Source organism: Eulemur rufifrons, chromosome 7 (assembly GCF_041146395.1).
Source record: "Eulemur rufifrons isolate Redbay chromosome 7, OSU_ERuf_1, whole genome shotgun sequence".
NCBI lineage: Eukaryota > Metazoa > Chordata > Mammalia > Primates > Lemuridae > Eulemur > Eulemur rufifrons.
Genome location: NC_090989.1, coordinates 203,175,752 through 203,188,626, shown reverse-complemented (window position 1 = coordinate 203,188,626; position 12,875 = coordinate 203,175,752). Strand labels below are relative to the sequence as shown.

Sequence of the window (12,875 nt, the reverse complement as noted above, 5' to 3'; positions counted from 1 at the left end):
TGGTGTTTCTCTTTTCATGTATCTTGATGGTATTTTTTCATTTGTATGATCTCTGCATGGTGCCATTCATAGTAGAGCTTAGACTTCAATACTATCTTTTTAAATTTTTTCCTTAACTTTCTTGGAAGGCTCATGGGCTTCATGGCTGTTTTTTCCTCTTTTCTCATGCTAATACTAATGATGTATTCATTTTGTGGCCTGGTAACACAGAGCCAAAGATATTTTCACATTTTGGTCCTACAACCCCTGAGCCAACTTTTCCCAGTACGTAACAGGAAAGAAAACACTTTTTTAAAACAATGCAAATAAATATTCCCATTATGTGCTTCTAAGATTTGCTGACAACTAAGCATGAACTTCCCCTTTAACCTAAAACTTAGATATTTTCAATTTTAAATATTGAAAGAGAATTTTATTAACTGATTTGGAAGCATTTCCAATTCATTAAGGAATAGCTCATTAGGGATTTCCATTGCAAAATAATTGGTCTCCTGAGAATAACAATACCAAAAACACAGGAGACATATGAATTCTGATTTCTACACAAAAATAGAAAGTTGTTTTACTTCATATAAAAATGAAATAACTAAGTCCTATGAGACATATTTACTTTATAACATTTTTATACATAATAAAAATTGTTATATTACACGAGTAGCTGTTTTAAAAGTAAGAGTTGATTTTTAAAATATTATATCAACTGGAGACCTAACACAAATGTTTTTTAAATGCAAAAAATAACATTCCTTTTCTCTTTCTTTCCATTAGGCTTCCTTACCATAATGCGGATCTGTGGTTTATGTGTCTTGGCTAATTCAATAATATCCACTCCATTATAATAAAGATTTTCTAAACACCCATGAAAACTTTTACTTGATCTTCCAGGTGTCGGAATTCCCCCAAAGCTGATCTTAGAAAGAAAAATGACATAAATAATATTGTTTAGTGATTTTCTGATTATCTATTTAAAACATTTACAATTACTAAGTATACCACTAATTGTCACAAATTCATTTGTGGCTTCTCATATTTCCATGTTTGCTAATTTCAAATGAAGTGTTCTATTGTATTATAATTAATGGCATTTTTAATACCTGTATTTCTGGCACCAGACATTTGTATTAAACTTAAAGGAAAGGGTCAGCATTTTCAACATTTTCTATGAAAGACCACATAGTAAACATTTTTGACTTTGTGGGTCATATGATCTCTTTTGCAGGACTCACCTCTGCTGTTATAGCACCAAAGCAGCCATACACTATACATATTTATATATATAATGTGTGTGTTTATATATATATATATATATTTTTTTTACAAAATAATGGCCAGATTTGGCCTGATGCCCATGATTTGCCAACCTCTGCATTGGGTACTCTCTTTTGCTATTACATGGTTAAATTAAGGGAATAAAATTATGGATGATCTGGCATAGGACTAGGGTCTTCAGTAAATATTACATGTCCAAGCCAGATAAATATCAGAGTTTCCTGGTTTGTTCTGATTCTTCATGAACTTTAAGGTGTCCTGTGAAGAACGGCAGAATAGATGTTTTTTAATAGTGTAGCTTATATACATTTATATGTACTTAGATGGGCAAAGGATTTCAAAAAAGTGTTAAGCCCTTAAAAAATATTACGAAATTGTTTATATGTGAGCATTTGGCTCTCTCCTTATTTAACAAATCTACTGGTATATATGTGAACTCCTCAGAGTGATTCTAGATAATGCTATGCTGGTTAGAATTGCATGAAGACAAGAAAAAAAATCCCCCAGGAATATGTTCATAGCCAACCAATAGATGTAATATACCAAAGAAACACATTTAATAATATTACTTGCTGCCTTTGATATCTCTTCATTTGTAGATTTCCTAAACCTAACATCATGACTGGAAAAGATGATCTATAATAATAAATTGACCTATTATAAGAAATACACAGTTCACCAGGACCTTAACATAACTATTATCATGTATTACTCAGCATCGTTCTGAATTGCTACAAAATTGAATTCCTCTATAGCATTAGTTTCTTTTTCAGGTTATATTTCATTTAAATTATACAATCTATAATAACCTCAAAATTAAGATTCAAGTAATTGGATCCTCCCTTGGTATGGAAATGATGAGTGTGTTTGTCCACAGTGAAGTTGGCCTCTGCGTCGAGGCGCTGGATGAGGATGGAGTGCCAGTGCTGGTCGTCCAGCAGGCTGCCCAGGGTGAGGTTCACGGGAGCATTAGTGGGGGCCAGGTTAGCATTGCCTTAAAAGAAAAGGAAAAGAAAACACTCGGTTATCTCTGTTTAAAATCATGGCTTCCTTTTGTTAGTTCAGTATACAATTTGCAGCCAAACTTCCATCTCATATAGTTGTCAGATGACTTCATCTCCATTTTGAATACAATATCCTTACACCTTTTTTTATTCATTTCTACACTTCATTGAAATTTCTTTTTAGTAATTTATTTTTTCTTATTATTACTCATGGCACTTGTATTTACATTGCAAATATTTTCTTTGTTAGAACTTCATTATCAGCAATATCTCATGATTTGACAATGATCTATTCTTGTTTTTATGATTATGTATAATCATAATATATCATATATAATATTACATATACATATATGGTGGCCATCTTGCACAGTGTCAAAATATAATATATGCTGTTTACATAAATTGTACTGGGAACATGTACGCATTACATGCATCTGTTTGTAATGCTCTTAAACTTTCATTTATATTTTCCCACGAGAGTTCTACTCCACACTCATTGCCCTAGAGTAACTCATAGTAGTGTATCTTTTAACTCTTAAAAGTGTTCTAGTTTGGATGATAACTTTTATGGTTATTTTACCTCATTGTGAAAAGATGAAGTACCAATAAATGTACTCTTAGCTAAACAGATTTTTGAAACTGCTGCTACAAAAGTACAAACACTTTTTACCTGAATTAAGAAAAAAGACAAGCTTTCCTTTAATTAATTCCAGAGTGATGTGAGTTCCATGTTGTCCTTCTCTGTGGAGGAGAATTCCACTGCTCTGCATGGCTTTAAATTTCAAAGAAATAACATCCCTTATTGGCTTTATGGATTTTTTATCAAATCTGTACAACAGAGCACTTTGTCCATCAAAATAAGCCACCTCAGATCCTAGAAAAGAGGATATTAAAGACCAGTTCTAAATTTAAATGGCCACACATGAGCACATTGAAATGTACAGGTCAACACATCACATCTCTGACACACACGCAGACATACGTTACATTTCTAGTCTGTTCATAAAAGGGGGAAACTGATATTAATATATTTTCTGTTGGCATCATGAATTGATATAACTAATACCCACTATTAGACTTTGCTGACATTTTCCCAAACTTCATCATCTAGAAATACTTTAATTAATCTTCTCCCAATGGCTCCTATCTTTAGAGTGGCCTAATTCTTCTCATTCTGTTTGATTAAAAACAATCAGGAAAGAAGTTGTATTTCTACTACATGAATTCTTTATTTTATTTTATTTTTTTAGAGACAGGATCTTGCCATGTTGCCCAGGGTGGCCAGGAAGTCCTGGGCTCAAGCAGTCCTGCTGCCTCAGCCTCCTGAATAGCTGGGACTACAGGTGTGCGTCCCTGCACCTGGCTAATTCTTACGTTAAGTACCAATGTCACTCAATTTAAATACCTATTCATTCCCAGTAGCTTTGTTTTCTCTTAATTCTTACACATGTATTCACTTTAGTAAAGACTTTATCTGTATGTAAAAGATACATACATACACACACAGACCGCATTTATTCATGTAGTAAAGATTCTGTATTCTAAATAAGTTGATATGTAATATTTTTCTTAACCCTTAGCTAATTTTACTGCTATAGGTACAGTGATGTTTCAGCTTGTCTAGGCCACCATATCCAGTTTTTGGTCAAACGCCAGTCTAGATGTTGTGCAGGTACTTTTTAGAGGTGATTAACAATAAATCAGTAGACTTTGATTAAAGCAGATTAACCTCCATAATATGGGTGGGCCTCATCCAATCAGTTGAAGGCCTGAAGAGAGAGGGGGAAAAAAACCTTTAGGTTCCCTAAGGGAGAAGGAATTCTGCCTCCAGACTGACTTTGAACTCCAGCTGCAACATCAACTCTTCCCTCGGTCTCAGGGAATCTGCCGACCTGCCTGCAGGTTTCAGACGTGCCAGCCCCTGCGATCTGGGGAGCCAGTTGCTTCAAATAACTCTCTCTCTGTTTCTGTTTCTCTGGAGAAACACATCCTGTGGGTTCTGTTTCTCTGGAGAACCCTGACTGATCCAGGCACACAGGCTTGGTTTTCTTGGATGCTTTGTCGAGACAGCATTATCTGAACGACACTATTTTGGATCTTCCTGCTGCAGCTGCCAGAACTACAACACTGCCACGTTCTCTCAGCTTTCTGATGGGGTCCTATGATTTCACTGTAAATGTCACATACATTCAGCTGACCAAAACAACAAGTTGTATTTTATTAATAATATAAAAGAACATTTGTCAAAATCAATTGTAGACCAAACAATAGACATACAAATGAATTAATATCACCCAGAAAATTTTCTCATCTTTTTCAAAAGTAAGAAAGAAGAAAAAGAAGCAAATTGTCCTTTGAAAAATATATTCATGTAATAAGTAAAGATGCATGAAAAACCAATAAATTATGAACCTATTTGAAGCTGGCTAGCTGATGTAATTCAAGCCAACGAGAAGGCATCATTTATCATTTTTAATTTCACAAAAATATTGCTAGTACTTTTTTACATGGCTATCCATTTCACTCACATTAGCCAAAATTGATACAGTAACTGTACCTCAAAAATTGTCTATTTTATGCAGCTATAATTTAAAATTTTTAAAGTTTGATTTTCTCACATTTGGTTAATATAAAGAATTAATGTATCAAGTACATAATGAATAAATACCACATTCTGTGTAAAATATATGTAAATTAAACAATTATTCCTTGTTATATAACTAATTATGTGCATGATAAAAACAAAACTCTCTGTCAAATCCAAATGGAGACATCTATGATAATTACATGACCATAAACTAAGGGAAACTTAGAAAAAATGGACTGGAGACTTTCACATTTGATAACGGCCATGGCTATGTTTTTATTGTGTCTTTGTTGCTTAAAGGCAATGGTAATATTTGGGCTTTATTATTATTATTAATTATGTTAGTTCACTAAAAAAAGTTTTGTTCCTAAAAGGGTTTAGCCTGGATTATTTCAACCTATTTTTTCCCCCATTCTCTTTACAACTACTATTACTCTGCAACAGCGGTGTGGATCTTCTAAGGCATGTAGAGTCTATTTCCTGGAATGTTTCCCTCAGGCAAAGTAGAATAGCAAAAAAGTTATCAAGTAAAAGAGACAAGCAATGACCTTAAAACTCTTTTGTCCTCTAGATAATGCCTTGATTTTCTCTCCATTGTGATTTCTAATGCTTGTAACTAGAAATTTAACAATAATATGCTTTTAACTCATAATGAATATTTTTAAATAGAAACAAATTAATAAATAAAAAATTCAAGTTTTAAAAATACAGCATAAAATACTCAACTGTGATTTGTGAAGTAAATACATTAAAAATATGAAACTAAACAAAAATGATGTCTGGGACGGAGAACATTTAGTCCATACCTAAGCAGCAGCTTGCTCCCCGAGGGGCCGGTGAGGGAGAGTCCCATGGAGTCTCTCTTGAATATGGTCTTCCCATGGGGAAGCAAAGTTTCAAGTCTTAATGCTTAGAAGTAATGCTAAAGATGAACCCTTTCCCCACTTTGCCACAAAAGTCATATTTTTAACATTTTAAAACACTTGTAATAGCAAATAAAAGTTCTTACAGCCATAATCAATACCAATAATTCACTACAATACATATTTGAATGAAAACTCTAAAATAAAATAATACCGTTCAGGATCACATTTAATATTATCTTTTATCAGAAACCTTTAGGAAAAAATTCATTTGTATGAAATCGAATTATACAAATAGGAAATGTAGTGGGATACTGAACAATTAGGGTCACTTATCATGTTTATAATAAGAATCCGAAGTTCCTCAACATTTTCAGAATATAGGACCTGCCATCCAACATGAATGGGGAAAACTTAGCTTTTGGTTTAAAGTAGAAAGTGCTTGTCTCATTTTATATGAATTTAGTTTACAATTACTAGCTTTACTAATTAGGGTTATAGTTTTGACTACTGAATCTCTATCAATATTAGCAATATGGACCGGTATATGTTAGTCCACCACCAGTGGATCAGGAGCTACATTTTCCAGTACTGAGGCTAAATTTATACTTATATATTTAGACTCCTTTGGTCTAGTCCCACTACCACCCTTTACATATATATATATATATATATATATATATATATATATATTTTTTTTTTTTTGGTGTAGTAGTTCAGAGAATAAGGATTTATACCATATGATCTTGAATCCTGGTTTTATCTTGGATAGGTTATGTAGCCTCTTTGTGCCTCAGTTTCCTCATATGTGAAGTGAGAATACAAACCCTCCTCTCTCACAAACTTGTTGTGAGGGTTGAATGAGTTAGTATCTGTAGCTTTACAACAGTGCTTGGCACATGGAGGGCCCTCAGTGGATGTCTGCCTCATTATTTTTAGAGCATTGGGCAGAGAAAAGAGGAAGAAATTAGTTTAAAAGAGCACATAGGGGATTTATAGGAAAGTGGACAGCTTAAAATGATGTCAAATTTAATTTTTGAAGAACCCAGGGAATCTTCGATTTTCAAGTCCCATGATTAGATCCTACTCAGCAAAGAGAAAGAGATTTACAACCATCTGCACTTACACAGCTCCTTTTCTGCCAGTCGGCTTATTCCTGAGCTGACTCACTGCAATCACTGTGACCTAAATCTTACTTAGAAATACATCTATTTCATTTTCTCGTGTTAGAAGAGAATAAGAGTTTAGAAATAATACTTGAAGATTATTGGTACAATTATCATGTCATCATTTCCTCAAAGAATATTGGGAAGGAGCTAAGGACAGATGTGTTCACAAGGTGCCCAAACATTAATTCTTGTAAGATAAAGAGCTTTGTCATAGAAAACATTCACATGTCTGGGAAGAACTGTGTCGGAAGTAATTTCGCTAAAATGCATTATATCCTCATTCATGCAGCTAATATTCACGGAAAGCCTTGCTAGTGCTGGGTGGAAGATAAAAACGCATATGTCAATGAATTACTTTTCAGCAGCACCAAGTATAGAAAAGAGGACATATATTCTGAAATATGATTATTTCTGCCACATTCCCAGTGATGCTTCTGTAAATAGACATTTGGCCCAGAATGACTTCTAAGAATGGATAGGGAAGGAGTCTACTTACTTTAGATTCGTGCAAAGTGTGAAATCTCTGAAAAGCTAAGGCAGAAATAGTTTATTTCCTTGCATTGCTATTTCCTTGAACCATATTTTTAGCTTTACATTTTCACACCCAAAATGTACTCTTAACTCTGACTTCTCATTACTCACACACTGTAGTTCCAAACAGGGGCATGTCTCTTCCCAATCCTGCTTTGCATCTCTTCCCATGGGAGACATATCAATATTCAGAGGAAAAAGATAATTGAAAAAGCAAGACCCTATGAAGTGCAAACACTGACAACTTAAAAAAGAAAAAAAGAAACCACTAATCCACAGAAATTTTCCCAAAGTGCTCCATGAACCACCCTCGTTTAAATCAACTAGGAGTCATCAGTTGGAGACGTTGGAACAGGAGACCCGACCAAACCATGAATCAGGATTTCTGTGGGTGAGACTCAGGGCTTTGCATTTTTAATAAGCAAACTAGGCAGTTATGATATACATTAAATCTGGAGGATGATTTATCAGAGAGAATGGGTAGATTACAGAAGTTTATTCTCTAAATAAATTGCATATTAATTCCAATATGGAAACGTGAATATCATCTTCATAGAGTTATAATTTTTATATAATAAAATGCCCTTATTTAAGGTTACAGTTCAATGAATTTTAACCAATGTATAATATATACTTTGTGATTGCCAAAAAATCAAGGAATAGACCATTTCATATCAACTCACTAATTGCCATTTGTATTAATCCCCCTAAACCCAGACCCAAATCCAGGCAACAAATGATCTACTCTAACAGATTTCATAAAACTGAATCATATATATATTCTTTTGTGCCTGGGTTCTTTTGCTAAGCATGTTTCTGAGATATATGCATGCTGTTGCATGTATCACCAGTCTTTTCTTTCTTATTGCTGTAGGGTATTCAACTGTATGACAATTTATCCATTTATCTGTTGATAGACATTTGAGCTGTTTCCAGGTTTTAGCTCTTATAAACAGAGTTGCCATGAACATTCATGCACACATCTTTGTGTTGACATATGCATTCATTTCTCCTGAGTAAATATATGGGAGTAGAATTGCTGAGTGATATACATACAGTAAGTGCATACTTAACTTACAAGAATGTCAAATTGTTTTCCAAAGTGGTAGTAACATTTCCATATTCTCACCAGCAATGTATGAGCATTCCATATCTTTACCAAACACTTGGGTGTTTCCATCCTTTCAAATGTTAGCCGTTCTGGTAGGTGTAAAGTGGTTTCTCATTGTGATTTTATTTGTATTTCTCTAATGACTAGTGATGCTGGTTAGTTTTAGTGTAATAATAGATTGGGATAGGTCTATTGGGATTCTATAGATCAATTTTGGGAGGAGATTAGCTTAATAATATTGAATCTTCCAATCCATAAAGATGCAAAGCTTTCCTAGGAAATATTTGCCTTTGTTCACTCACATATGTTCTTTCCTTCTGGGGACAGTAACACAGGGAAAACAGGCCTTGGTTCTACATTTCAGGAAAGGCCTTGATCTCCCTTCTCAATTGTCATGCTTGACTTTTTTCCTCTTTTTCTTTTCTTCCCTCTTTCTCTTTATTCTTCTCCCATTCTCCTGGTAAAGATGTATCATAAAACAGTCACTCATACATCTGGAATCCACTGTGAGCTGGTTCAAATTCCAGTTCTCTAACTTATTACTAGTAGATATGGTTTGACTTTTTGAGTTTCTATTTATTTTTTAAAATGCTTGTTGAAATTTAATTAGCACTTCAGTGTTTTGTAGCAAGATAATTTTCAAAATATTAAGTATGTTGTATTTTAGACACATTATGTGAAGAAATTATATACATCGTGTAAACACTATGTTTTCTTCAATATATTTTCATGACATGAAAAGAAATGTAGTTATACTTTCAGTTATGACAGGCAAACCTGCAGAAGACTGAACTTCTCACCAAGGACAAGTAGAAAATACGTATCAAAGGAAGTTTAAATAATCTTCTTGAAAGTACTAAAGAGCTACTAAGGCAGCCAGGACTTGATAATGTCAAGATCTTAGAAAGGAGGTAAGCTCAGAACACTTACTTCTGCTTTTACCCTGGAAGCATTTGTCAGTTCCCGAGGAGCCGTGAGCAAGAGAGTAGGAAGCCAAGCAGAAAGTGGCAGGGCAGCTGTGAGGCTGGGCCATGAAGCAGAGGTCTCTGCAGACCCGTGATCATTAGGAGTCACATAGTGGAATTCAGGGATTGTCAGAGACAAGTTCTGATAAAAACCCTCAAATCACAGTTGGGACTAAAGAAGCACCATACTACAGATATAAGATACAAACCCGGCCTTTGAGGGACAGAGACCCTGCACTGAGTCAGCTACACCCTTATTTGAATTAAGATCTGTGCCTCATCTAGAAGCCCCTCAGAGGCTGGGATGGCGATTCTCGGAAGCCCATTTTGTCCTCTCTAGCCTCTACAGATTTTCATACAAAATGTTTGGAATGCAACTAAAATAATCAAGACATCGAAAACAGGAACAAGAGAAAAAAACAATAGAAAAGAGCAAGAGATAGATAATCTAGACATTGACGTTAGCCAACAATCTTTAAAATGAATGTGATTAACATTTTCAAGAAAATAGATAACAAGAGGGAGAATTTCACTGGAATCTATCAATAGAAATCTCCAAACTGAAAATTGCAATAACTGAAATTAATGACTCATTTGTTGTATTTAACAGCCAGTTGTGATTGCTCACAGCAGAAGATTAGGTTAGTAAACTATTAGGTCATTAAATATGAAATATCCAATGTTGAATCAAAAGTGTAGTTTATTATATATCAAACAAGAAGCAGTACAATTAATCAAAATATGTGCCTAAACTATAGACACAGTTTTGCCATCTTAACAGTAGCTTATTTATACCAGCAGCAAAGAAGCCTGCAGTGCAAGTGAAATCACGAAAGGCTTTTTCCACAGCTTGTTGAGAATTGAATATTTTTCCTTGCAAGAAGTGGTCCAAAGCCTGGAAGAAGTGGTAGTCAGTTGGTGCAAGATCTGGTAAATACATTGGATGGCAGAGAGTTTCCAAGTCCAGCTTCTGTAGTTTGAGCAGCATTGTTTTTTGGGACATGTGGTCTTGCAAGAGGATTGGCCTGTCTCTATTGACCCATCTCGGCTACTTAATTGCAAGCGTCCTCATCATTTCCTCCAATTGGTTGCAGTAGACATCCGCTGTAATCGACTAACCAGGTTTCATGAAGCTGTAGTAGCTAATACCAGTGCTGGACCACCAAACAGACACTATTAACTTTTTTTTGATGCATATTCGGTTTGGGACTGTGTTTCGGCACTTCATCTTTATCTAACCATTGTGGCTAAAGCATTGTGCTGAATGCTTGCAATTGTCAAAAAGAATCCATTTTTCATCACACATAACAATACAGTGTAGAAATGGTTCACCCTTATGTCATGACAGCAAAGAAAGGCAAACTTGGAGAAAATTTCTCTCTGACACTCATTTAACTCATGTGGAATCCATCTATCCAGCTTCTTTACCTTGCCCATTTGCAAGGCCCAGTATTGTTGGAATAGTACCGTCAAACCTTGCTGCTGATTCACTCATAGATTGGGATGGATTTGCTTCCATTACAGCTTTCAGCTCATCATTATCCTCCTCGGTCTGAGGTAGCTAATATGACTCATTTTCAAGATCAAAATCACCAGAATGGAACTTCTCAAACCATCTACATACTACGCATTCAATAGCCACATCCTTCCCAAACACTTGGTTGATATTTCTAGCTGTCTGCACTGCATTGGTTCTCATTTTCAAAATAATTCGTTTTCAAAAATAACACAAACTTTTTATTTATCCGTGGTTTCACAGAAATTGCTCTAAAAAAAATGTGAAAGATAAACACAAGCCAAAACACGTGTTTGCAAGACTTGAGGCTGTACCTTCACAATAAAAATAAAACAAGAAGTGTCAAAGTGAAATGTCAGAGATATCGACTAACTTAGCATTTAAGGAAATCAGACATTTCAGACTTAATTACCTTAATAGCCCACAAAGCAGTACAGGTTTTCTAGGCTGTAGCACAAATAGAGAAAAGGATGGAAGAAGAGAGGGAGAGAGAAAGAAAGGGGGGAAAGAGTAAAAGAGAAAGAAAGAGGAAGAAAATAAGATACAAACATCTCAGATAGATATAATTGAAATCTCAGAAAGAAGGAAAGGGAACGAGAGGCAGAGGAAATGTCCAAAGAAATAATAGTGGAGAATTATCCAAACTGATAATTTATCAATTCATAGAAAAAGGAAATATAGTGAAATCCAAAGAGGATAAGTTCAATGAAAACTAAAATAGCCACATCAAGTAAAACTGCTGAAAAGCAAAGACAGAAAAAACAAAAATCTTAAAAGTAACCAGAGTTAAGTGATGTCTCATTGTGGTTTTGATTTGCATTTCCCTGATGATTAGAGATGTTGAGCCTTTTTTCATATGTTTCTTGGCCATTAGTCTGTCTTCTTTTGAAAAGTTTCTGTTATGCCCTTTGCCCACTTTTAATGGGGTTGTTTGATTTTTTCTTGCTGATTTACCTGAGTTCTGTACAGATTCTAGTTATCAGCCCTTTATCGGATGTGTTGCATGGGAATATTTTCTTCCATTCTGTAGGTTGTCTATTCACTCTAGTGATAGTTTCTTTGGCTGTGCGGAAGCTTTTTAATTTGATCAGATTCCATTTATTTATTTTTGTTGATGCTGTGATTTCTTCTAACGGAATTATCACAAGAATGGAAAAACAAATACCACATGTACTCACCATTAAATTGGTATGAATTGATCAACACTAACATGCACATATGGGAAGTAACATTCACAGGGTGCCGGGCAGGTGGGAGAGGGGAGGAGCGGATAGGTAAATCCACATCAAGCTGTCTGGGGGATGAGCACTTGTCAGGCAGTGCAAAGGTAATTTATGTAACCAAATCATTTGTGCTCCTCTGAAAAAAAAAATAAATCCAATAGTGCCTATAAAATAAATTTAATAGAGAAAATTATTGAGAAACCAGTTTTAAAATGTTATTTAGAGGCATTAAAGAAAATCTAAATTAAAAAAAAAGTAACCAGAGGAAAAAGATACACTTTCCTTACAAGAATAGAAATCAATTGTCTGTTGATTTCTTACCAGAAATGATGAAAACAATGGAATGCCATTTTTAAAAGACTGAAAGAAAATAAAAACAGTATTCTACAACAAGCTGAAATAGGCTTCAAAAATAAATATAAAATAAAGACATTTTCCAAGCAAATAAATGCTATGAAAATGTGTCACCAGTAAACTGTGCTAAGAAAAATACTAAAAGTAGTTTTTCTAGAAGAAAGGATTTGATTCAGAGAGAAGCATAAAAATTCAGGAAAGGTAAATATGTGTGTAAATTTAACTGAATATTGACTGTGAAAAAAATTATAATATTAATATTAAATTTTTTGATATAAAG

The 12,875-nt window shown here is 34.4% G+C and overlaps 1 protein-coding gene across 1 annotated transcript in view; it reads right to left on the bottom strand.

Moving 5' to 3' along the window:
- The window catches only part of LOC138387136 (contactin-associated protein-like 3), a 211,636-nt gene that overhangs the window by 84,157 nt on the left and 114,604 nt on the right, over window positions 1-12,875 (bottom strand). Inside the window, 3 exon segments of the mRNA XM_069474040.1 lie at window positions 779-910; window positions 2,079-2,263; window positions 2,947-3,150. Of these exon segments, the coding sequence (XP_069330141.1) occupies window positions 779-910; window positions 2,079-2,263; window positions 2,947-3,150 (521 nt within the window).